We start from the raw sequence: 27,629 nt of genomic DNA, 5'->3' as shown, positions 1-27,629 counted from the left end.
GAAGAGCATGCATTTAGTTTTACTTGCATTTAAGAGCAGTTGGAGGCCACGGAAGGAGTGTTGTATGGCATTGAAGCTCGTTTGGAGGTTTTTTAACACAGTGTCCAAAGAAGGGCCAGATGTATACAGAATGGTGTCGTCTGCGTAGAGGTGGATCAGAGAATCACCAGCCGCAAGAGCGACATCATTGATCTATACAGAGAAAATAGTCGGCCCGAGAATTGAACCCTGTGGCACCCCATAGAGACTGGCAGAGGTCTGGACAACAGGCCCTCCGATTTGACACAATGAACTCTATCAGAGAAGTAGTTGGTGAACCAGGCAAGGTAGTCATTTGAGAAACCAAGGCTGTTGAGTCTGCCGATAAGCATGTGGTGATTGACAGAGTCGAAAGCCTTGGTCAGGTCGATGAATACGGCTGCACAGTAATGTCTCTTATCAATGGCGGTTATGATATCGTTTAGGTCCTTGAGCGTGGCTGAGGTGCACCCATGACCAGCTCTGAAACCAGACTGCATAGCGGAGAAGGTACGGTAGGATTCAAAACGGTTGGTTATCTGTTTTTTAACTTGGCTTTCAAAGACTTTAGAAAGCCAGGGCAGGATGGATATAGGTCTGTAACAGTTTGGGTCTAGAGTGTCTCCCCCGTTGAAGAGGGGATGACCGTGGCAGCTTTCCAGTCTTTAGGGATCTCAGACGATACGAAAGCGAGGTTGAACAGGTTAGTAATAGGGGTAGCAACCATTGTGGTGGATAATTTAGAAAGAGAGAGTCCAGATTGTCTAGCCCAGCTGATTTGTAAGGGTCCAGATTTTGCAGCTCTTTCAGAACATCAGCCATCTGGATTTGGGTGAAGGAGAAGCAGGGGGCGGCTTGGGCAAGTTGCTGCGGGGGGTGCAGAGCTGTTGGCCAGGGTAGGGGTGGCCAGGTGAAAAGCATGGCCAGCCGTAGAAAAATGCATATTGAAATTCTCAATTATCGTGGATTTATCGGTGGTGATCGTGTTTCCTAGCCTCAGTGCAGTGGGCAGCTGGGAGGAGGTGCTCTTATTCTCCATGGACTTTACAGTGTCCCAGAACTTTGAGTTTGTGCTACAGGATGCACATTTCTGTTTGAAAAAGCTAGCCTTTGCTTTCCTGACTGTATATTGGTTCCCGTCTTCCCTGAAAAGCTGCATATTGCGGGGGCTATTTGATGCTAATGCAATACACCAACAGGATGTTTTTGTGCTGGTCTAGGGCAGTCAAGTCAGGAGTGAACCAGGGGCTATATCTGTTCCTGGTTCTAAATTTTTTGAACGGGGCATGCTTATTTAATTAAGATGGTGAGGAAAGCACTTTTAAAGAACAACCAGGCATCCTCTACTGACAGGATGAGTTCAATATCTTGCAGGATATCTGGGACAGGTCGATTAGAATGTCCTGCTCGCTGAAGTGTTTTAGGGAGCATTTGACAGTGATGAGGGGTGGTCGTTTGACTGCGGACCCATTAAGGACGCAGGCAATGAGGCAGTGATCTTTGAGATCCTGGATGTAGACAACAGAGGTGTATTTGGAGGGCAAGTTGGTCAAGATGATATCTATGAGGGTGCCCATGCTAACAGATTTAGGGTTGTACCTGATAGGTTCCTTGATTGTAGGAGGGCCGGGGTGTTAAGCATATTCCAGTTTAGGTCACCTAACAGTACAAACTCTGAAGAGATTCACATACGGTGTCCAGGGCACAGCTGTGGGGGTCAATAACAAGCTGCAACAGTGAGAGACTTCTGGAAAGAACTGTTTGGGCATAGACGTGGATAGTATGACAGAACTCTTCAGGCTCTCTCTGCAGTAGATTGCAACTCCACCCCTTTTGCATTTCTATCTTAACAGGAAATGTAGTTGGGGATGAAAATGTCAGAATTTTTGGTGGCCTTCCTAACCCAGGATTCAGACACGGCTAGGACATCAGGGTTAGCTAAAGCAGTAACTAAAACAAACTTAGGGAGGAAACTTCTGATGTTAACATGCATGAAGCCAAGACTTTTACGGTTACAGAAGTCAACAAATGAGACTGACCTGGGGAGTAGGTGTAGTACTGGAGGCTACAGGGCCTGGGTTAACCTCTACATCACCAGAGGAACAGAGGAGTAGGATAAGGGTACGGCTAAAGGCTATAAGAACTGGTCGTCTAGTGGTTTGGGAACAGAGAATAAAAGGAGATTTCTGGGCGTGGTGGAATAGATTCAGGGCATAGTGTACAGACAAGGGTATGGTAGGATGTGAGTACACTGGCGATAAACCTCGGCATTGAGTGACGAGAGGTTGCGTGTCTGGGGGCACCAGTTAAGCCAGGTGAGACAAAAGAGCCATCTACAGTAAGTATGTTGAGCGGGACCGGGGGCTCTACAGTGAAATAAAACGAACCGAAACAGCAGCAGACAAGGCATATTGACAGAGAGGCATAAGGCAATCACAGGTATTGGTAGGGAGAGCTAGGACAACAGCTAAATGGAGATGAATGGGCAAAGGGGGTCAGTTAGGTACACACAGGGCCTGAGTTTGAGGCTGGGGTCGACAGATAAACAAAGAGGTAGTGTTAATGAACAGTCCAGCAGGTATCAGCTGTGTAGCCGAGTGATCATAAGGTCTAACGAGCAGCAATAGGAGAGTCAGGGAGCCGTTCTGTAGTCGCTACTACGCTAGGCAAGCCAGAGACACGGCGTTCAGAAAGCTAGCGGGCCAGGAGATGGGTCTTCGGCGACATCGCAACGGAAAGGCCTTTTGAAACCAATTTTATCTTTATTTAACTAGGCAAGTCAGTTAAGAACAAATTCTTATTTTTAATGACGGTCTAGGAACGGTGGGTTAACTGCCTGTTCAGGGGCAGAACGACAGATTTGTACCTTGTCAGCTCGTGGATTTGAACTTGCAACCTTCCGGTTCCTAGTCCAATGCTCTAACGACGCCCCAATCGGACGTTTACGTCGGCAGACCAGTCGTGATGGATTGGCGAGGCGCCGTGTTGACAATAAGGGGTCCAAGCCAATTAGTAAGATAGAGACCCCGGTGATGACTCCCCTCAACCTAGCATAAGCGCCAGGGACAGGTCTTTTAATCTTCTTCCCATTTTCTGAATCTTCTCTTGCTGAGCCTGGCTATCACACAATAGAAACAATCTACCATTTCCAATGAACCAAGCTAATTTAACTTGACCTACCTCTTTCTCTATGGCATTAGTTGGATAGGGTGTAAGGCCCTGCAGTCTTAACACCATCACCACTCTTGCTTTCTACTTTGGTCCTCTTTATGCTTTCTTTACTAGATGCTTCAATGCTTTCTGTATCAAGATCGCTCTTCCCATGTTGTTATGTACACCTCTGGGGGGGGGGAGAACAACACCCTGCTACAACTCAACTCCCCATGGAGTGAAAGATGTATGTGATTGTAGGTGCAGGTAAGGATGGCAGAGAATATTACCATTTACAGAGAATGTATTTCCTTAACACAGTAATGTGGGGGGAAAGGGGCTAGACAGAACCAAAGCAAAGAAAGTAAAAGAGTCCCCTCTCCTACCTAACCTTTTAGCACCTCCTGGCACACTAACCAAAATACAGAGGGTGGTCTGCCCAGGTCTTACCTGGTGTGCATAGACAGTAAATACTACAGGTTATGTATGCCTGCAGGCCTCTTGCCTAAACACTCAAGGTTCCTTCTTCCCCCCCTGGGAACAAACACAGAATAATTACTAACATAAAGTGAAACATTTCAATAATCAAAAACACTGAGTCCTATAGGGACTTAAAAAAATAAAAAAAACACTATGCTCTACCTCAGAAGTAGCAGCTACAAAATACCTTCAACATAACTGTCACTGGGGAAACAACCAACACAGAACATCAAAGAAGCCCTTCTTTTGATAAAGGAACACTGGCTTTTATCCAGCTGGAGAAGGAGTTGGTAATTGAAAACAGCTGTTTCCCCTGACGAGAGAGGGAGGGTTCAGAGCTCCAATCACCGATTGGGCCAACCAATCAGCTGCTTAAAATCCAGGAAGCCTTCCTGAAATACACACACACAAACACATACAAAACAAAACATCCAAAACACAGAAACTGGGGAAGGTAACATATGTCTTTCCACTACTGGCCATTCTGGTCATTGACCATTATCCTCCTGCTCCATAACATAAGAACTGACACCCATATTGTTGCTTCACCAACTTTTTCTCCATTTCGTCCACACTACTCGCTGCCCTTTCCGACCTCGAATCTGTATGTCAGACATTTACTAGCCTTTAGTGCTGAGCATTAAGCAACATTTGGGGGTGGGTGATCACAACCAAACTGACAGGATGCATATACTGCCACCTATCATTCTCACATGCATTCCATTTTCTCAATGAATATTCTAAACCTATTTAAATTTCTGGTCCTTAAACTGTCCGTTTTCTTTTCACAGCAATTTGCATGTTTGTTTCCAACCCAATGGATCGACAACTAATGTGCATTTATTCAGATGCAATTACAGGAAAAGCAACTCTTTCCATTCAAACTGTGGTTTCAGGCAAACTATTGATGTAGCTAGCATGAACAAAGCTGTTGCATGATTGCATATCCATTAGAGAAAACACTCATATTTCAATAATAGCCTACTATCAAGTAAGTGACTATATAATATGCATATTATTGCTACTACGGTTCTGTCATCAACATGATTTTGACGAAAAAGTGCGAAAGGATATCCGGTTCGACCGGAAATCTTATATTTGGCGTTACTGCTGAAAGATATGGCTGCATACATTGTATTAGCCTGCTAACTCGACGTTTACGTTTGACGTAAGCTTAATTCTTCGACCAACGTTTTGAAATTGTATGATAACAAGCAAGTTATATCGCTTCTGTAGACACAAAAAAATCGTTAACCATGTTAACGTCTTTCTGAGTTTTGTAAATCACGTTAGCTACCAAGCTATACAAAGGAGAAACCAGTTAGCCAGCTACTAGCCTAGCTAGTACTAGGTGGCTAGCTAGTTTAGCTCCTTACGAAGTGTTTTATTGTTATTTTGTTACCAGATAGATTTTTTAAAAACATAGCTGGATACATTTGCTGGTGTTACAAAGAAAAAGCCTCAATGCCCGAACAAGGCCCAAGGATGAATGGTTTTTCCCTCGGCGAACTATGCTGGCTATTCTGTTGCCCGCCCTGTCCCAGTCGCATCGCATCCAAACTAGCCTTTCTCCCTCCCGAACCCACGTACTCCGTACACACCGATGCTAACGGGACGAGTAGCCTGCATCTAACCGAGCGAGCAGACTGGCAGTACTCCCAACGCGAACTGGACGCTGTCGAGGTGTTCAACACCAGAACCAGTCGGGGAAACCGACTGGGTTGCATGTTTGTACGATGCGCACCTAACAGCCGGTACACGTTGCTCTTTTCCCACGGTAACGCAGTGGACTTAGGCCAAATGTGTAGTTTCTACATCGGCCTCGGTTCGAGGATAAACTGCAACGTCTTCTCGTATGATTATTCGGGCTACGGTGTCAGCAGCGGGAAACCGTCAGAAAAGAACCTGTATGCGGACATCGAGGCTGCCTGGCAGGTGCTAAGGAACAAGTGAGTATAGCACTAGCCTATACAGCCAGTGTCAACAAGCTAACATGCAAGCTACATAGCTAGTTGGGTTTATTGTATTGGGCTTTGTTAGTTAGCTAACGTTTGCTAGCTACTGTACTCCATTTCTATGCCCCCCCCCCCTCCATATTTGGTTGCTATGACAACCACTATAACATGCCTACACAGCTTTTTTTATTTATTTGCCTACACAGCTGAGAGCAGTGCATTAGCTATTCATTTATATGGCTGAGAGGACTGTTAACATTAGGTTCTGTGCACACTAAACGTAGTGATACCTAAACGGTGGTAGTTAGTTGCATAGTGATTTGATACTTCACACATATTCAATTGATTTTGTGGCATGCTACTCTAAACATGTCCAGAAGCTTCCATGTTTAAACTTTGATGATCTGTGCAGGCCAGACAACTTCTCTTGAAGTCCACACTGGAACTTTAAACATGAATTTACAGTAGTTTATGTCTTATACTTAATCAGGTAAAACCTTCTGAATGAGTCCAAAAACATTGATCTTCCAGAAATCATAAAAACAGGTTTGACTTGTCTCCTCTTTATGCCGAGGATGGAGAGCTTTAGTTATAAACTAGCCATAGCAGATGACACTAGCTTACTAGCCCAGCTATGAGATGCTTATGGCAGTGTCAGGGCAGGACGGACTACATGGCGGGCTGTGTCATTTTAGTAGCTAGATTAGAGACAACCGCCAGCTTCCTTTCCTTGTTTACTTGCTCTTTATTCTGACAGGCTCTGTCTGTCTGTGGCCTCTCTTCCTCGGTGCGCACTGTCACCGTGTCCGTTTCCATCTTGTGCAGCTGTGTCTGTAACATTTCACGTAAACCCTGTTTCTTGTCTGCGTCGAAGTAGAGGTCCTTGTACCTAGCATCAAGCAGGGTGACGACACAGTAAAGAGACTCAGAGAGAATGCCACCGAATCGCTTGTTCACAGCCTCGAGTACTTTTGCAAGTTTTAACTGCCGATACAGACTGTGGGGTTTGGTTGAGCAGGCCTTTCAATGCCATGACAGAGGGTATCCCATCTGCTACATACGCAGTTGATTAGCTTATTTCTTGAGTCCGTTCGAATGGCACTAGGAGTGTGTTCATGTTTCAAACATGTTCCCAAAAGCCATTGAAATGGCAGCAGTGGTATGAGAACCAGCACATTCTTGAGCATGCAATACGGCTTTCCTCAGTACGAAATCCTTGTCGTCCCACTGTTGCTGTCAGACTCAGCATGCTCATGGGGCTGACATCGCTGGTCCAAATGTCAGCCGTGAAGCTAATGGCAGTAACATGGCAAGTAACTCATAGATGTGAGTTTCAACAATACTGTGTAACTCTGGTAGGGCAACATCTGAAAAATAGCGCCTACTTGGTAGTGTGTACCGGGGCTCGACCAGTAGGCGAAAGCCTTCATCATCCACGACAGAACGGTTGATTGTCAAGGGAAATTAATTCCGTTATCTTGGCGTTAATGGATTTTGCCTTTGTCTTGTCTCGCTGAAATTTCCTTACTCTTTCAAATGACTGCTCGACTTGAACTTGTTTAGTTGTTGGAAGTCTGTGCTTAGTATTTTTCAGATTTTGTTCTGTGTAGCACTGTTTTTCGTGGCGTCATTACGTTAGCTAGGTATGCACGTCAGCTTTGACATCGGTTTTGCATATCGCCGTTAAACTAGACATCGGGCCGATGCTGATTGTGGCATTTTTAGCTAATATCGTCCGATTCTGATATGTTCACGATATATTGTGCATCCCTCATTTCACTAGCTGACCAATCTCATAATGTGTGTTAAGAACTTCTTATGGCTGCAATCCCGTTAACGGGATTGATATGACAACAGCCAGTGAAAGTGCAGGGCGTCAAATAAAATAAAAACTTAAATCTCACAAAAATTCCTCAAACATACATTATACCGTTTTAACCTCTTGAAACTCTGGGGGCAGTATTTCATTTTTGGATGAAAAACGTTCCCGTTTTAAACAAGATATTTTGTCACGAAAAGATGCTTGACTATATGCATATATTGACAGATTTGGAAAGAAAACACTGACGTTTCCAAATCTGCAAAGATATTATCTGTGAGTGCCACAAAACTGATGCTACAGGCGAAACCAAGATTAAATTTCAAACAGGAAATGCCCCAGATTTTGGAGGCGCTGTGTTCCAATGTCTCCTTATATGGCTGTGAATGCGCAAGGAATGAGCCTACACTTTCTGTCGTTTCCCCAAGGTTTTTGCAGCATTGTGACGTATTTGTAGGCATATCATTGGAAAATTGACCATAAGAGACTACATTTACCAGGTGTCCGCCTGGTGTCCTCCGTCGAAATTGGTGCGCAATCTCCAGCTGCATGCATTTTTCCATGTCGTTCAGAGGAGAAACCAAACTTCCACGAATGATATATCATCGAATAGATGTGTGAAAAACACCTTGAGGATTGATTCTAAACAACGTTTGCCATGTTTCTGTCGATATTATGGAGTTAATTTGGAAAAAAGTTTGGCGTTATAATGACTGAATTTTTGTATTTTATTTGAATGCTTTTCTTGTTTTTGTGAAAATGTTGCGTGCTGAATGCTAGGCTTAATGCTATTCTAGCTATCAATACTCTTACACAAATGCTTGTTTTGCTATGGTTGAAAAGCATATTTTGAAAATCTGAGATGACAGTGTTGTTAACAAAAGGCTAAGCTTGAGAGCCAATATATTTATTTCATTTCATTTGCGATTTCTATTCATGAATAGTTAACGTTGCGTTATGGTAATGAGCTTGAGGCTATAATTACGCTCCCGGATATGGGATTGCTCGTCGCAACAGGTACTCTTGTTGTTAATCCCACCACAGTGTCCGATTTTCAAATATGCTTTACAGCGAAAGCACCACAAACGATTGTTAGGTCACCACCAAGCCACAGAATAAACACAGCCATTTTTTCCAGTCAAAGATAGGAGTCACAAAAAGCACAAATAGAGAAAATTAATCACTAACCTTTGATCTTCATCAGATGACACTCATAGGATTTCATGTTACACAATACATGTATGTTTTGTTTGATAAAGTTCATATTTATATAACAAAATCTGAGTTTACATTGGTGCGTTACGTTGACTAGTTCCAAAAACATCCAGTGATTTTGTATAGCCACATCGATTCAACAGAAATACTCATCATAAATGTAGATGATAATACAAGTTATACACATGGAATTATAGACATACCTCTGTGAGAAACCGCTGTGTCAGATTTAAAAAAAAAAAATAATAATAAAAAAAAAACTTGATAAAAAAGCTAACCATGCAAACCATGCAATGATCTGAGACGGCGCTCAGAAAAATAATCCAATTAGCCGCCATATTGGAGTCAACAGAAACCAGAAATTACATGATAAATATTCCCTTTGATGATCTTCATCAGAATGCACTCCCAGGAATCCTAGTTCCACAATAAATGCTTGATTTGTTCGATAATGTCCGTTATTTATGTCCACGTAGCTACTTTTGTTAGCTCGTTGGGTATACAAATCCAAAGGCTCATGCAGGTCGAGCATTACTTCGGACAAAAACTTCAAAAAGTTATATTACAAGTCAAAGAAACATTTCAAACTAAGTATAGAATCAATCATTAGGATGTTTTTTTTATCATAAATCTTCAATAAAGTTCCAACCGGATAATTCCTTTTTGTCTAGAGGAGCAACGGAACACAGATCGATATCATGTGGAATGCGCGTGACCAGGAAATGGCTCTCTGCCAGTAACCTGACTCATTCAGCTCTTATTCCAGTCCCACAACACAGTCAAAGCCTCATTCAAGTTTCTAAAGATGGTTGACATCTAGTGGAAGCCATAGGAAGTGCAACTTCATTCATATCCCACTGTGAATTCAATAGGGCCTGGGTTGAAAATCAACCAACCTCAGATTTCTCACTTCCTGTTTGGATTTCTTCTCAGGTTTTTGCCTGCCATATGAGGCCTGTTAGACTCACAGGCATCATTCAAACAGTTTTAGAAACTTCGGAGTGTTTTCTATCCAATACTAATAATACTATGCATATATTAGCGACTGAGGAGCAGGCCTTTCACTCTGGGCACCTTTCACCCAAGCTACTCAATACTGCCCCTGCAGCCTTATTAAGGTCTTAGGAATATTTTAATACATTACTCTGCATTTTCTTGGAACCATTAGTGTCCCTAAAAATTGTGAAATAAGCTGTGTTAATGAAATCGATTCATTCTATAGGCTACATTTAAGTGACTCCAGGCTTGATCACTCAAGTGTGAGTCTTTACCATTCATTGTCATCAACATCAATGTTCAGCTGATAGCCTACCCTCTTTTCCCCATGTCAATCATGTCTTTGGGCCACACTGGGTGGCAGGTAGTGGTTAAGAACATTGGGTCAGTAACAGTAACAGAGAGGTAGGTCATTGGTTCTAATCACTGAGCAGACTTAGTGAAAAATCAGTCTGTACTCTTGATCAACCCCCCCTAACTCCAATTGCTCCTGTAAGTCTGCTAAATGACTCAAATGTAACGAACTAGCTTGCAATTTGTGATGAGTGGGTGTGATGCCTTAATAAATAGGCCTATGCTAAAATATAACTAGCTACAGAAGCAGTTTGTACAGTATGTTATACATTTCTACATGTGTATTCTGAAAGTACATGATTTGTATATGGTGCTTTTTATTTGTATCACCTGTCCCCTGAAAGGTCTGTGCACGGTCCTGCACACCACCAGTGTTCAACAAAGGAATAGGGGCCTTGGACTAGCTCCTTTTTGTTATTTCCAACCGTTTTCAAGCTACCTTTTTCTTATTGGGCTATTGTCGCTTGGCAGCAGTTGTCAAGCAAAGTGGTGTCAAACCAGTTTCCCTGGACTTGTTTGACACAATCAGCCCTTTCAGGAGAATTTCAGCTGTAATTGAGTGAGCAAATGAATGGCTCTATAAAGTGGGCTGTTGCTGCCCTGACGTGCTTCAGGAGAAGCCAGTGTGACACATTGAGAGCCTGCCTTCAGTGCCTGGTGATAAAGCCCCCTTCAGTCACAACGGCCTGGTGATAATGTCCCCTAGTGTAGGAATGCACGTGTGTTTGCAATTGTGTAAGCCTTTCATCATTCCTCTCTTAAACAGCAGTTTGAGTGATACATGTTTGCCTGCCTGTAGGCAGGACTGTATCATTGTCAACTTCCCACCACTATTTCAACTAGTTTAATTTGCATTCTATTCCGCTGCCTTCCGATGGGTAATGGGTAAGGAGCTTCTCCATCATAAACCTCACAGCCAACCTGTCTTGGGGGTCTGCCACCATATTTGTTATATTGTGTTTATTGTACTTATCAGTTCAGTGCAACCAACCGTGTGGCATCTTTACCAGTGTTGCAGCCAACTTCACGTCATTCAATGCTCTGTGAGCTTTCTTTGGCCTTATTTTGTAATACAGCTATGATTACAGAAGAACAAATGACTTCCACACTGTAATTCATTTTGTTTGCTCGCTGTCACACACTGATCAATAATCCTCACGCTGAACCTCTTCCCTCAAATGAACATGAATTAAAAATAGGCTCACAGAAGAATAACACGTACTCCAGCCAGGCCATCTCATCTCCCATTCCAAACATGTCTCTAATTAAAACTGGATTTGACAGATTGTCTGAATGCCATTGAAGGGAGAGCCTTTAACAAGTCCTCCTTTTGTGCATTAAACATGAAAACATTTCATTATGCCCTGACCCTCCTGAGCTGCCTGCCCATGCATGAAAACACTGTTAATCATTCCTCTCTTTGGGGTGGCCGGCGTACCTGCGGAAAAGATGTATGTTTATTCAATATCTTTTTAATCACATTTGGTGGGAAACCATTAAGATTGTGCCTGGAAACAAACACGTGCGCACGCACACAACCCATTTGATTTCTTAGAAATGAAATAGGCCTACCTCGGGCTACTCTCTTGAATTGGACAAAGTTGACTAGTGTTCAGTTATTGAGATGGCTTTATCAATACTGCTCATTAACGGCTCACTTGATGTGGTGTCTCATTCCTGTTGAGAGGTTATAAAGCCTCCGCTGAGGAGAGCCTATATCTCCCAACCACCCTGCCTGTAACTCACTGACTTCACATCCCTCGGATGCCGTTGATTTAAAGGGATTGTTAACCAAAATATCAGTCTGTCTGCAGGTTTTAGACTTAAAGGGGGCTGTTGTGTCGATCCCACTATGTGTTCAGAGAGATCCGCCTCAGGCCTCAGTCCCATTTGAATTGGAAAGATTGTCAGTGGCATCATATTATTCCATTTCATTAAATGGTGCCCATCTTTTCCACTGTTTGACTTGAGACTGTTTTTTAGGTATACGTGAAGGAATCTCATTCTTTTATACAGGGGTGGGTGGTGAAGTAGGCCTATCCCTTGAAGCAGGGTGCACGTTTTGATTCTTGCCCCTGCACTACACAGCTGATTCAAATAACCAACTCATCAAGCTTTGACTATTCGAATCAGCTGTGTCGTGTTAGGGGGGAAAAACCAAAAGGTGTAGTTCGGAAACCCTGCCTTGAAGTATGCCATGCAGTTAGTTGGCACTATTATATAGGCTAGGCCTAGGTTAGCCTACATAATGAGACCAATATACTAGGGCTGGACGGTATACCGCTATTGATGCACGGACCGGTTTGGGTATTTACTTTACTTTCTATAACGGTATTTCAGTGTTTGGTTTGTTAAATGTGATACGCCACTTAGTTTTTCTAGTTTACTCCACTACTCGCTCCCTCTCACCAACCCCGCGTCCTGTCACTCAAGGAGTGCAGTTGTTGATCGACCATGAGATCATTTGCTGACTGTTCACTCTTCAGTCTGCATGATCAATGCACAGATGCAACAATATGTTGATGACAATGATGCTGCTTTCCACTTCGCTTCTTAATATAAATCCACAAATGTACTTTATAATGACACCTAGTTTGTATATCTTACTGTCTGCAAACAGTTTGTCTTTGCTTAGCAAGTTGTGGCTACAATAAATTGTTAGCCGCTAATTTCTAGTTAGATGAAATGTACTGAGTCAGCGAAAACGTAGCTAGCTAATACAGCCTGATACCTGTACTGGTGTTGGCATAAATCAGAGGGGAATAGGCAAAGCATGAATTTGTTAACTACATGAAGTAAGATAACATTTTAATGTAACCAAAGATTATAGGGTCCCACTCTCCTGGGAAACACTGACCAACAATTTGGTTCCTACCTTGTCGCAATAACGCCTCCATTGAGAATCTATTAGTATTGTAATTCCTAATTCTATGAACGCCTCCATTGAGAATCTATTAGTATTGTAATTCCTAATTCTATGAACGCCTCCATTGAGAATCTATTAGTATTGTAATTCCTAATTCTATGAACGCCTCCATTGAGAATCTATTAGTATTGTAATTCCTAATTCTATGAACGCCTCCATGGCCTTTTCATTCCTTGTCACGTCAAACAACACTATTATTCATTCATAGTGGAGTTTGGAGTGTGACTGTTTGAGGTTGTGGACAGGTGTATTTTATACTGATACGTTCAAACAGGTGCCATTAATACAGGTAACGAGTGGAGGACAGAGGAGCCTCTTAAAGAAGTTACAGGTCTGTGAGAGCCAGAAATCTTGCTTGTTTGTAGGTGACCAAATATTTCCACCATAATTTGCAAATAAATTCATTAATAATCCTACAACGTGATTTTCTCGGTTTTTTTTTTCTTCTCATTTTGTCTGTCATAATTGAAGTGTACCTATGATGAAAATTACAGGCCTCTCATCTTTTTAAGTGGGAGAACTTGCACAATTGGTGGCTAACTAAATACTTTTTTGCCCCACTGTATGTGACACGTATTGCCAAAATAACCGGCAAGCCCTGAATGACAGGACGCCATTGTGTTGTGAGACGAGCCTGATGCTGCTGCTCACCTTGCATCGCTCACCGGGATATTCTCTCCAAGCTACATTCATATTCATGTCATGTCAGTTGTTTGAATAGGCATGTGCAGGCCTCCGTCCTCGTGCATTATACTGTTTTCAACACCGCTAAGGGCAGTCACAACGTTAAGGGACAGATTCCTCGAATGGCATTGCTATCAGAGGACAATGAAAAGAAAGCAGAAAAACCCTCCTTTATTGGTTTCATTCTTTTATTACTACTTGTCTTTCTCTGCCATCCCTCACTGTTGCCGGGGTAACGCTGGCGGGAGTAGAGGCGTGCCCCGGCATAGATGAAGTGTGGTTTCCCCCATGCCCTGAGACGAGATTACTGCCCCATTTAGAGGAGATGGTTGAATGCTAGGGAAGGGCCAGGCACAATATCCCCAAGCTTCCAGAAATGAGTTGGTCTGTTATAATACCCTACCTGTAGAATCAATTCAAATCCAACTTTATGTAGGCCTTCTGAACATGAATACATAGGGTTTTGCCAGCTGAACATGCAGGTTACTCAGTGCATTAAAAGTACTGATAAGAAAGTACCAACTCATCAAGCTTTGATTATTTGATTCAGCTGTATAGTGGTAGGGCAAAACCCAAAACGGGCCCCTGGGGGGGACAGGACAGAGTTTGGGAAACCCTGAGCAAGTACACTAGTTTTGTGTTGGCCTGGGTCACTTGGTGCTCTGCCCAAAGGAGTGCACTATAGGAAATGAGGTGCCATTTCAGACTTGTAAACTAATATACGCCTTCTGATTTAGACTGGTCTACCTAGCTAGCACAAGATGGGCTACCTCAACCTCCCTGGCCTTGCACATCTTCTCTACACCAGCTCTAGTCACAACTTCACCTGGCCATGCACATCTTCTCTACACCAGCTCTAGTCACAACTTCACCTGGCCATGCACATCTTCTCTACAGCAGCTCTAGAGTCACATCTTCTCTACACCAGCTCTAGAGTCATGTCTTCTCTACACCAGCTCTAGTCACAACTTCACCTGGCCATGCACATCTTCTCTACACCAGCTCTAGTCACAACCTCACCTGGCCATGCACATCTTCTCTACACCAGCTCTAGTCACAACTTCACCTGGCCATGCACATCTTCTCTACAGCAGCTCTAGAGTCACATCTTCTCTACACCAGCTCTAGTCACAACCTCACCTGGCCATGCACATCTTCTCTACACCAGCTCTAGTCACAACTTCACCTGGCCATGCACATCTGCTCTACACCAGCTCTAGTCACAACTTCACCTGGCCATGCACATCTTCTCTACAGCAGCTCTAGAGTCACATCTTCTCTACAGCAGCTCTAGAGTAACATCTTCTCTACACCAGCTCTAGAGTCATGTCTTCTCTACACCAGCTCTAGTCACAACTTCACCTGGTCATGCACATCTTCTCTACACCAGCTCTAGAGTCACAACTGGTTTTGTGGAGGAACCCTCCTTCTTTCTTAACATGCACATAAATAAACAAGCTAGTGTATGCTAATGTCGCTCATTAGTTCTCACACAGCCCCATCATTTAGGCTTAGCCCCATGCTGCACGTCTGTTTACGTGCAGCTAATAACATTGCACTAAATTATTCATTGGTGGGAGGCTTAGCTTTATCAATCCCGCTGAATTAATTTGACCCTTTTCCCCACCCATAAAGCATGTGAACATTGAACCATATCCACGATGGGATTAAGTCATTACGGCAAAATAATTGAAAACTATTTAGAAAAGGGGTCTGGAATGTAAGTTGTGCCCAGTTTCTAATCCTCCACAGCTGTCGACATGTTATGGGGATTTGGGACAAAATCAAACACTCACTGTCATGTTGGCAGTGTCTTCTCAGAATCCCTCAGGGGTGCATCATGGTCTCTTAGTGCTCCAGGGACTAAGGACTAGACAGAGCATAGCCCTACACCAGTTGTTCCATCCTCCAGAGGGGATGTGCTTTTTTAATGCTCCTTTTCTACAAGCATTAAGGCTTAACACCATGCCCCTTTTTGTTTTCAGGCAAATAGGGTCAACAGGCCAAATGGTTACAATGTGGGTGAAGCACCAGGATGCTCCCTCAGGATGCTCATCCTGTCTCTTCCCTGTTCCCTTCCTACTGTGGTGTGGTCTGGCTAGCCTCATAGCTATGGCTGGTGCTCTGTGGGAGAAGCAGATTCTAGTCTGGACAGTAGAGTACAGGCCAAGCTAAAGAGAGGCTGGGTTACAGTTGATGGTAATGCTGTAGGCTATTAGTATTAGTAGGCTGTAGGCTATTAGACCATGTGACCTGACATGGGAAAACTCCAGGCTAGCTTAAAGATATCCTTTGAAAAGACGAAACTCTGAAATCCTCTATACCATGCAGCACCCTTCCACCCCACGGGGGTGGAGTATCAGTTTCAACGCAGCACCCTTCCACCCCACGGGGGTGGAGTATCAGTTTCAACGCAGCACCCTTCCGCCCCACGGGGGGTGGAGTATCAGTTTCAACGCAGCACCCTTCCGCCCCACGGGGGGTGGAGTATCAGTTTCAACGCAGCACCCTTCCGCCCCACGGGGGGTGGAGTATCAGTTTCAACGCAGTACCCTTCCGCCCCACGGGGGTGGAGTGTCAGTTTCAACACAGCACCCTTCCGCCCCACGGGGGTGGAGTATCAGTTTCAACACAGCACCCTTCTGCCCCACGGGGGTGGAGTGTCAGTTTCAACGCAGCACCCTTCCGCCCCACGGGGGGTGGAGTATCAGTTTCAACGCAGTACCCTTCTGCCCCACGGGGGTGGAGTGTCAGTTTCAACACAGCACCCTTCTGCCCCACGGGGGTGGAGTGTCAGTTTCAACGCAGCACCCTTCCGCCCCACGGGGGGTGGAGTATCAGTTTCAACGCAGTACCCTTCTGCCCCACGGGGGTGGAGTGTCAGTTTCAACACAGCACCCTTCTGCCCCACGGGGGTGGAGTATCAGTTTCAACACAGCACCCTTCTGCCCCACGGGGGTGGAGTGTCAGTTTCAACGCAGCACCCTTCCGCCCCACGGGGGTGGAGTATCAGTTTCAACGCAGCACCCTTCTGCCCCACGGGGGTGGAGTGTCAGTTTCAACGCACCCCCCATTTCCCCACGGGGGTGGAGTTGACCAGTTGCGTATGGTTTGAGCCTAGATGTTGATGGGCCTTTGTGCCTCATTTCTGTGCACTCTCCACAGCCTGTGACCAGTTGTCAGATCTGTCTAGGTGGTCTCTGCCAGGCTGTTTTCCAGTGAATCGTTTGAATCATGACCTGAGTAAAGACCTCACACTCCTGTGCCTCCCACTGATGGACATCTCTCCTCTTCTCTCACCTCTCCTCAGGCTGTCCACCTCAGTGCCTCAGGCATCCATGGACATATGACCTGACCAGTTGTGAACCTCCTCTGTCCTCCTAAGAGAATACCACTCATGCTGTTTAACAGTTAATGAGCATCTTTAACCCAGCATGTGATAACCTGGTAATATTATTATTAGTAGTCTTAAATAAGACATGGGGACAATGAATGACAATTGGTGCATAAGATGAATAGCTAGATGGAAACACAGGGCAATAGGCTGAAACGTGGCTAGAAACAGGGAATAACTAGTGAAAAGAATCAAATAAAAACTCATTTACGACAACACAAAGAAAACAAAAACAGCCAATATACAGGAAAGGACAAAATGGTAGGAAATTAAAAAAGTAAAATCTCACATTCATTATTAATGCATTGAGAATGGCGAATGGGCTTGTAGAATGCCAAGGCTAGGTCTCGCTAAATGTCATCAGAAGTTCAAATTAAATTGTCTGTACCGACGAATACCCGAGGCCCTTGCCCCTTTGTCCTCTCCATGGAGCTTACATCCTTGGAAATGTTCTCTGAACACATTTGCACATACTGTAGGCTGCATCATGGTTTAAAGTGGCTTCCTCTCCTCGTCTTCTCCTTCATCTGACAATTTGAAGGTTGATGGTACTATTGTTGATAGTGTCTACTTGGAATTCGCATGAGTACAAATGAAGGCAAGGAGACGAGAAAACGAGAGGAAACTACTTGAGATGCACGGCTGGAATTTGCTAAATTCTTAGGCAGGATGCTCTGAATAACAACCAATAAGATCCTCTCTTCAAACAAAAGTGCTCAACTCCAACCTTTTCTAATAAACTATTCTTCCAATTAAACATATGATTTATTGTGATAGAAAACAACAAAGAAATTCACTAGTATGGGTGAGCTGGTATTTGCAGTCGTATTTCCACAACAAGTTTGGTTTTGTGATGTTTCAAGTCCAGTCTGAGGATTTAATTCACCTCAGAGCTGGGGTGTTTTCAGGGTAAACTGTAAAGACTGGCAACCGGAGGGAAGTTTCTGCCTGAAAACATCTGGAAATGTTTGTTTTGGCTCCCATGAGCCGTTTCGCAAAACTAAGACTACTGTATATAAGGCGCTTTATCTCGCTAACACCCTTCTCTCGCGGCTCAAAACACTCTTTTAGTTAATGTCCAAGGCACTTAGGGCTTGCTTTCATTATTTCTGCTACCTGTTAACTCTTCTTCTGGTTCTAGTGAATGCTCGAGTTCAACTCGGTGCTGGCTTTTTGACTTCAAGGTTAAGAAGGTTGATTTCAAGTCTGTATATTTGGCATGCTATGATGATAAGTCTACTGTTCTAAGGATTCAGCAGCCCACAATGTAAGGACTTTTTGAGCGAGCACTTTGCAGTTTCTTGACTTGACAAGGTTTCCCAGTACAACTGCTTTCATTCTTGCTCTGCTCTCTCTCAGCCTAACTCTTTCTCTCTCACCATTTATGGTAAACAGTATGATGTGTACGGGGGAATGCAAACCTAGCCTATATATTGGGCTACAGTTTGTTGGTTTGTTATGTAGTGGACTTTCTTGAGGTCGATTCAGTGCTGGCCTGGACGTCAAGGTTGCCCTGTCGTTCTAGCCCCATTTTTCCATTGAATCTCACCAATGGTGAGGAGACGAGAAAACGAGAGGAAACTACTTGAGATGCACGGCTGGAATTTGCTAAATTCTTAGGCAGGATGCTCTGAATAACAACCAATAAGATCCTCTCTTCAAACAAAAGTGCTCAACTCCAACCTTTTCTAATAAACTATTCTTCCAATTAAACATATGATTTATTGTGATAGAAAACAACAAAGAAATTCACTAGTATGGGTGAGCTGGTATTTGCAGTCGTATTTCCACAACAAGTTTGGTTTTGTGATGTTTCAAGTCCAGTCTGAGGATTTAATTCACCTCAGAGCTGGGGTGTTTTCAGGGTAAACTGTAAAGACTGGCAACCGGAGGGAAGTTTCTGCCTGAAAACATCTGGAAATGTTTGTTTTGGCTCCCATGAGCCGTTTCGCAAAACTAAGACTACTGTATATAAGGCGCTTTATCTCGCTAACACCCTTCTCTCGCGGCTCAAAACACTCTTTTAGTTAATGTCCAAGGCACTTAGGGCTTGCTTTCATTATTTCTGCTACCTGTTAACTCTTCTTCTGGTTCTAGTGAATGCTCGAGTTCAACTCGGTGCTGGCTTTTTGACTTCAAGGTTAAGAAGGTTGATTTCAAGTCTGTATATTTGGCATGCTATGATGATAAGTCTACTGTTCTAAGGATTCAGCAGCCCACAATGTAAGGACTTTGCCCTGTCGTTCTAGCCCCTCTCTTGGCTGACCGGCTGAAAAGAGAGGGGCATGTTGTTCACTCACTCCTCTGTTTCTGTGTTTATTTCTTGGTTACACTATTTTCCTCACTCACCTTCTTGCTCTCTCTAGCTGCCTCTCTCAAACACACACACATGGTAATTTGAACGATCGTGGGGCCGTGACTCGTGTCCTGTAATATAGGTATCTTATTGATACCGGCTCAGTTTCCTACTGTAGGCAGTTGGCTGCCTAGTGATTGCAAAATTGGAATTGTCCGATGTGACTAGATGGCCACGATGTTTAGTTTCCAAGTGCTACTGAATAAGCTCATCTGAAATGCACCAATTACACATGATCCACATGACTCTTTCAATCTTTATACTATACATGACACGGCCGGCATATGTTGGTCTGGTCTAGGGCAGCATCAGAACTGCTGGGACCAGGCCTGAATAACACAATTTGCCTCTAATTTTCTTGCATTTGCAGCGGACCTTTTCCTGCTCAAAGTGAGCCGCTGCTGTTGGAAGTCCAAACTGTCCAACTCCTTGGAGCAGCTTAATGTGCATCAGCCTCGTTACTGTGTCTTCGAGAAGGAGCGATCTGGAAGCCATCGGCCTCGTTACTGTGTCTTCGAGAAGGAGCGATCTGGAAGCCATCGACCTCGTTACTGTGTCTTCGAGAAGGAGCGATCTGGAAGCCATCGGCCTCGCTACTGTGTCTTCGAGAAGGAGCGATCTGGAAGCCATCGGCCTCGTTACTGTGTCTTCGAGAAGGAGCGATCTGGAAGCCATCGACCTCGTTACTGTGTCTTCGAGAAGGAGCGATCTGGAAGCCATCAGCCTCGTTACTGTGTCTTCGAGAAGGAGCGATCTGGAAGCCATCGGCCTCGCTACTGTGTCTTCGAGAAGGAGCGATCTGGAAGCCATCGGCCTCGTTACTGTGTCTTCGAGAAGGAGCGATCTGGAAGCCATCGGCCTCGCTACTGTGTCTTCGAGAAGGAGCGATCTGGAAGCCATCGGCCTCGTTACTGTGTCTTCGAGAAGGAGCGATCTGGAAGCCATCGGCCTCGTTACTGTGTCTTCGAGAAGGAGCGATCTGGAAGCCATCGGCCTCGTTACTGTGTCTTCGAGAAGGAGCGATCTGGAAGCCATCGGCCTCGTTACTGTGTCTTCGAGAAGGAGCGATCTGGAAGCCATCGGCCTCGTTACTGTGTCTTCGAGAAGGAGCGATCTGGAAGCCATCGGCCTCGTTACTGTGTCTTCGAGAAGGAGCGATCTGGAAGCCATCGGCCTCGTTACTGTGTCTTCGAGAAGGAGCGATCTGGAAGCCATCGGCCTCGTTACTGTGTCTTCGAGAAGGAGCGATCTGGAAGCCATCGGCCTCGTTACTGTGTCTTCGAGAAGGAGCGATCTGGAAGCCATCGGCCTCGTTACTGTGTCTTCGAGAAGGAGCGATCTGGAAGCCATCGGCCTCGTTACTGTGTCTTCGAGAAGGAGCGATCTGGAAGCCATCGGCCTCGTTACTGTGTCTTCGAGAAGGAGCGATCTGGAAGCCATCGGCCTCGTTACTGTGTCTTCGAGAAGGAGCGATCTGGAAGCCATCGGCCTCGTTACTGTGTCTTCGAGAAGGAGCGATCTGGAAGCCATCGGCCTCGTTACTGTGTCTTCGAGAAGGAGCGATCTGGAAGCCATCGGCCTCGTTACTGTGTCTTCGAGAAGGAGCGATCTGGAAGCCATCGGCCTCGTTACTGTGTCTTCGAGAAGGAGCGATCTGGAAGCCATCGGCCTCGTTACTGTGTCTTCGAGAAGGAGCGATCTGGAAGCCATCGGCCTCGTTACTGTGTCTTCAAGAGAGCGCGCTCTGGAAGCCATCTTTACTCTGTTTTGGAGAAAGAATCCCTTCTCGGTTTCAGTGAAACGGGCATAATCAACAGAATCTGGGCTAGAGGTCGACCGATTATGATTTTTCAACACCGATACCGATTATTGGAGGACCAAAAAAGCTGATACCGATTAATCGGCCAATTTTTTTTAATTTTTAATTTAAAAAATATATTTATTTTTATTTTTTGTAATAATGACAATTACAACAATACTGAATGAATACTTATTTTAACTTCATATAATACATCAATAAAATCAATTTAGCCTCAAATAAATGATACATGTTCAATTTGGTTTAAATAATGCAAAAACAAAGTGTTGGAGAAGGAAGTAAAAGTGCAATATGTGCCATGTAAGAAAGCTAACGTTTAAGTTCCTTGCTCAGAACATGAGAACATGAAAGCTGGTGGTTCCTTTTAACATGAGTATTCAATATTCCCAGGTAAGAAGTTTTAGGTTGTAGTTATTGGACTATTTCCCTCTATAACATTTGTATTTCATTAGCCTTTGACTATTGGATGTTCTTATAGGCACTTTAGTATTGCCAGTGTAACAGTATAGCTTCCGTCCCTCTCCTCGCTCCTCCCTGGGCTTGAACCAGGAACACAACGACAACAGCCACCCTCGAAGCAGCGTTACCCATGCAGAGCAAGGGGAATAACCACTCCAAGAGCGAGTGACGTTTGAAACGCTATTATCAAGCACCCCGCTAACTAGCTAGCCATTTTACTTCGGTTACACCAGCCTCATCTCGGGAGTTGATAGGCTTGAAGTCATAAACAGGGCAATGCTTGGCGCACAACGAAGAGCTGCTGGCAAAACGCACTAAAGTGCTGTTTGAATGAATGCTTACGAGCCTGCTGCTGCCTACCACCGCTCAGTCAGATACTTGTATGCTCAGTAAGATTCTATGCAACGCAGGACACGCTAGATAAACTAGTAATATCATCAACCATGTGTAGTTAACTAGTGATTATGATTGATCGTTTTTTATAAGGTAAGTTTAATGCTAGCTAGCAACTTACCTTGGCTTACTGCATTCGCGTAACAGGCAGTCTCCTCGTGGAGTGCAACTAGAGGCAGGTGGTTATAGAGTTGGACTAGTTAACTGTAAGGTTGCAAGATTGCGGGCTGACAAGGTGAAAATCTGTCGTTCTACCCCTGAACGAGGCAGTTAACCCACCGTTCTAGGCCATCATTGAAAATAAGAATGTGTTCTTAACTGACTTGCCTGGTTAAATAAAGGTGTAAAAAAAAAATGTCCAAAAATATAGATCTCCGATTGTTATGAAAACTTGAAATCGGCCCTAAATAATCGGCCATTCCAATGAATCTGTCGATCTCTAATCTGGGCAAATGTTGCCCAGTCTGGGTGTACTTAGCTGGTCCCTGATGGGAACCTCACATCTTTTGCGTGAGTGAAAATAGAAACACACATGAATTTCCCAGCAGCCTGAGGATTCATTAACCCATGCAGTTTATTTGCCTTTGAAGTTAGAGCATGTCGACTGGCATTTCTATCAATTAATAAAAAGCATTAGGCATTGGGCCTGCAACTTTTTGGCTGACTTTATCGGCTTTTCATTAATTTTGTTGGGTCCAAAAGCCAGCATTTTCTGGCTAACGGAAACCCTGGCGCACACCCTCAAACACACACACACCCAATCGCACACCTCCTTCAACCCTCCGCCTCCTTAGCTGGGCCTAAGTCTACAGCGTAATTTCATGGGTAAATTTACATGCACCTGCTCACCTTCCACATATTTAGCCATGCCTAACTGTACCGCGTGTTGCGTGTTACATCTTAGCTTGTGGTGAGTTGTGTAAGCCTTTGATTCACCCCCATGCATTCCACACTTTCTTGGAGTTCTCAGAGTTCATTCTAAAAGGCCAAACAAAGCAGAACGTGATGTTGAGGGCAGTCTCAGCGAACACGTTGTACAGCACTCCCTTCCTCTCTGCCTTGCCTGCCTTTGCACGCACACACACACACACACACACACACACACGGGGTGCGCAGCTGTTTTGTCTCCTCTGCAACTTTCGCCATCAAAGGGGACTAGCCTTTCGAAACCTTTGAGGCCCAGCCTTTAGGTCACGTATCAAATATGTTTCCATTTTGTCGGGCAGACTTCACCGCATACCTGACACACAGCACCCCGAAGATCGGGTTCCCTGAGGTTTGCTCTCGCCATGGGAAAGCCTGCCAAGAGTGGAGGAGGAGGAGTGGGAGAATGAAATGTAGGGCTGTCCTCTCGCTACCTCTGTCCTCCACCCATCCATCCCTTATTTTTATCTCAATGCTCTGGCTTTAGTTTTTATAGGGCAGAACTGATGCCTGAAGTGTGTGTGTCAGTGTGCCCGGCAGACAGCTGCCCCGGCAGACAGCTGCCCCGGCCGCAGCACTGGCAGCCAGGCTTTAAAGTGACATGATCCTCCCCTATTCGGCCTGCTACCTCTCACTACGAGCCTAGAGACTAAGCTATATAGCAACGTAGCTTAGCTACATAGTGTATATATAAGTATAGCTCTGTACACAAGTCTGGATTTAACTACACAGCTCTCCTTTCACTGTGTAAACTCATCTCAACTCTAACTGATGTGCTGATAAGAGTAGATGTTTAATGTCAGTCGGATTTTATAAGGGTTAAGTATATCAGTGTTTGGTAAATAAGAATTACAGTCTCTAGAAGCTTATTTCATGACATCCTCTGTAGCTCAATTGGCAGAGCCTGGTGCTTGTTACTGCAAGATAGAGGATGCAATTCCTGGAACCATCCATACATAAAATGTATGCCAGCATGACTAAGTCGCGTCGGGCTAAAAGCCTCTGCTAAATGGCATGTATTATTATATTGCATTGTTTACGTATTACATTGTAAACTTTCTGTTATGTCGTGTTGTACAGTGATGTCATGTTGGGTTAGATAGGAGATATTGTCTCCTTCTTGTGCAGTGATGTTAGGAGGAGGTATCGTCTCCTTGTTGTACAGTGATGTTAGATAGGAGGAGGTATCGTCTCCTTGTTGTGCAGTGATGTTAGATAGGAGGAGGTATCGTCTCCTTGTTGTGCAGTGATGTTAGATAGGAGGAGGTATCGTCTCCTTGTTGTACAGTGATGTTAGATAGGAGGAGGTATCGTCTCCTTGTTGTACAGTGATGTTAGATAGGAGGAGGTATCGTCTCCTTGTTGTGCAGTGATGTTAGATAGGAGGAGGTATCGTCTCCTTGTTGTACAGTGATGTTAGATGGGAGGAGCTATCGTCTCGTGGTACAGTAATGTTAGATAGGAGGTATCGTCTCCTTGTTGTGCAGTGATGTTAGATGGGGGAGGTATCGTCTCCTTGTTGTACAGTGATGTTAGATGGGAGGAGCTATCGTCTCGTGGTACAGTGAAGTTAGATAGGAGGTATCGTCTCCTTGTTGTGCAGTGATGTTAGATGGGGGAGGTATCGTCTCCTTGTTGTACAGTGATGTTAGATGGGAGGAGCTATCGTCTCGTGGTACAGTGAAGTTAGATAGGAGGTATCGTCTCCTTGTTGTACAGTGATGTAGTCTGGGTCAGATATCTCAGAGGAGGATGATGATGGTGGTAGTCTGGGTCAGATATCTCCTAGGAGGATGACGACGGTGGTAGTCTGGGTCAGATATCTCCTAGGAGGATGACGACGGTGGTAGTCTGGGTCAGATATCTCCTAGGAGGAGGACGACGGTGATAGTCTGGGTCAGATATCTCCTAGGAGGATGACGATGGTAGTAATCTGGGTCAGATATCTCCTAGGAGGATGACGATGGTAGTAATCTGGGTCAGATATCTCCTAGGAGGATGACGATGGTGGTAATCTGGGTCAGATATCTCCTAGGAGGATGACGACGGTGGCAGTCTGGGTCAGATATCTCCTAGGAGGATGACGACGGTGGTAGTCTGGGTCAGATATCTCCTAGGAGGATGACGACGGTGGTAGTCTGGGTCAGATATCTCCTAGGAGGATGACGATGGTAATAATCTGGGTCAGATATCTCCTAGGAGGATGACGACGGTGGTAGTCTGGGTCAGATATCTCCTAGGAGGATGACGATGGTAATAATCTGGGTCAGATATCTCCTAGGAGGATGACGATGGTAGTAATCTGGGTCTGATCTATTAACCTTATTTTGTTTCTTTCCTTTTTTTTCACCCACTTTCCTTCATCTCCTTGTCCACAACTATCGGTTTGTCTATCCCCCCCATCTTCTCTCTCTCTCTCTCTCTCTCTGTGTCCTAACCTCCTTCCTATCCAGGTATGGAGTGACCCCAGAGAACATCATCCTGTACGGTCAGAGCATCGGCACGGTACCCACGGTGGATTTGGCGGCGCGCTACGAGTGTGCCGCCGTCATCCTGCACTCACCTCTTATGTCCGGCCTGCGAGTGGCCTTCCCTGACACGCGCAAGACCTACTGCTTCGACGCCTTCCCCAGGTGGGTTATTATGGGGTGAGATGGTGAGATAGTGGGTCGGCGGAAATAGATGGAGTCTAGGGACAGAGGGATGTTGGATGTGTTAGCTTTCCTGGCCTGTTGTCTTTGACTGAATGACAGTTGATATACAGCCATGTGGCAAAGCCCTGATTTGGATTTTGGGTAGGTAGTGTTATCTCTCTCCTGCAGGGTGCTGAGGGAATGTTAACCTGTTGCGACGAGCAAACCCGGATCCGGGATCCTATTTATAGCCTCAAGCTCATTACCATAACGCAACGTTAACTATTCATGAAAATCGCAAATGAAATAAAATAAATATATTAGCTCTCAAGCTTAGCCTTTTGTTAACAACACTGTCATCTCTGATTTTCAAAATATGCTTTTGAACCATAGCTAAACAAGCATTTGTGTAACGGTATTGATAGCCTAGCATAGGATTAAGCCTAGCATTCAGCATGCAACATTTTCACAAAAACAAGAAAAGCATTCAAATAAAATCATTTACCTTTGAAGAACTTCAGATGTTTTCAATGAGGAGACTCTCAGTTAGATAGCAAATGTTCAGTTTTTCCAAAAATATTATTTGTGTAGGACAAATCGCTCCGTTTTGTTCTTCACGTTTGGCTGAGAAAAAACCCTGAAAATTCAGTCATAACAACAGCAAACTTTTTTCCAAATTAACTCCATAATATCGACAGAAACATGGCAAACGTTGTTTAGAATCAATCCTCAAGGTGTTTTTCACAAATCTATTTGATGATAAGTCACTCCTGGCAGTTTGGTTTCTCCTCTGTTCGAAGTGGAAAAAATGCGCGCACCTGGAGATTGCGCAATAGTTTCGACGGAGGACACCCAGCGGACACCTGGTAAATGTAGTCTCTTATGGTCAATTTTCCAATGATATGCCTACAAATACGTCACAATGCTGCAAACACCTTGGGGAAACGACAAAGTGTAGGCTCTCTCCTTGCGCATTCACAGCCATATAAGGAGACATTGGTACACAGCGCCTCAAAAATCTGGCTCACTTCCTGTATGAAATGTAATCTTGGTTTCGCCTGTTGCATTAGTTCTGTGGCACTCACAGACAATATCTTTGCAGTTTTGGAAACGTCAGAGTGTTTTCTTTCCAAAGCTGTCAATTATATGCATAGTCGAGCATCTTTTCGTGACAAAATATCTTGTTTAAAACGGGAACGTTTTTCATCCAAAATTGAAATACTGCCCCCAGAGTTTCATGAGGTTAAGGTGCAGCCGTAGGTAGGTAGTAACTTGCCATGCTAGCTAGCTATGAAAGGTTGGCGGCTGGGCTCACAGACCTAGTGAAAAATAGGGCTCCCAGGTCTCGGTCTCTGGCTGGCCTCTATCAGATGCCTGTATTATCCATAGGGTTTGTATTGTGTCCCCTAGTCATATTCCATGAGCAGCTACTTCCTGTGCTGCTTTATTGTAAAGGGTCGGAAAACTAGAAAATAAGTCTTGGTTATCAGATGGAGAACAAGCTATTAGGATGAGAAATACTGTACATTTGGTGCAGGTGGGAGGAACAGATAGCATCAAACTGTTATCAGCCCTGACACCTGTGGAACAATGGCATCAAACTGTTATCAGCCATGAGATCTGTGGGACAGCGGGCAGAAGAGGAGGAGGAGGGGGGGGAGGGGGAGCGAGCAGAAGTTGAATCTGCAAGTGGCTCTCCTAAGCTGGTACTGCTGTAGAGGACTGCTATAGAGGCCTACAGGTAACTGCCAAAATAACGGAAACACTTGAGTAAATGAGGGTTCTGTGTTCTCTGTTATGGTGTGGAGTGCATTATCCTGGCATGGTTTAGGACCTCTCATCCCCTTATAGGGTCTCTGTTATGATGTGCAGTGCATTATCCTGGCATGGTTTAGGACCTCTCATCCCCTTATAGGGTCTCTGTTATGATGTGCAGTGCATTATCCTGGCATGGTTTAGGACCTCTCATCATCCCCTTACAGGGTCTCTGTTATGGTGTGCAGTGCATTATCCTGGCATGGTTTAGGACCTCTCATCCCCTTATAGGGTCTCTG

At 44.6% G+C, this 27,629-nt stretch overlaps 1 protein-coding gene across 1 annotated transcript in view; it reads left to right on the top strand.

Annotated features, from left to right (window-relative positions):
• Positions 1-1,885: 1,885 nt before the first annotated feature.
• Positions 1,886-27,629, top strand: part of LOC110526720 (abhydrolase domain containing 17C, depalmitoylase) — a 35,135-nt gene continuing 9,391 nt past the window's right edge. Inside the window, exons 1-2 of the mRNA XM_036981232.2 lie at positions 1,886-5,597; positions 25,396-25,575. Of these exons, the coding sequence (XP_036837127.1) occupies positions 5,113-5,597; positions 25,396-25,575 (665 nt within the window). The 5' untranslated portion in view covers positions 1,886-5,112. The remainder of the gene's footprint in view (positions 5,598-25,395; positions 25,576-27,629) is intronic.

This window comes from Oncorhynchus mykiss, chromosome 6 (assembly GCF_057628025.1).
Source record: "Oncorhynchus mykiss isolate SJ-2025 chromosome 6, ASM5762802v1, whole genome shotgun sequence".
Classification (NCBI taxonomy): Eukaryota; Metazoa; Chordata; class Actinopteri; order Salmoniformes; family Salmonidae; genus Oncorhynchus; species Oncorhynchus mykiss.
Note: the sequence above shows the minus strand (reverse complement) of the source record. Positions and strands in the feature narration are given on the sequence as shown.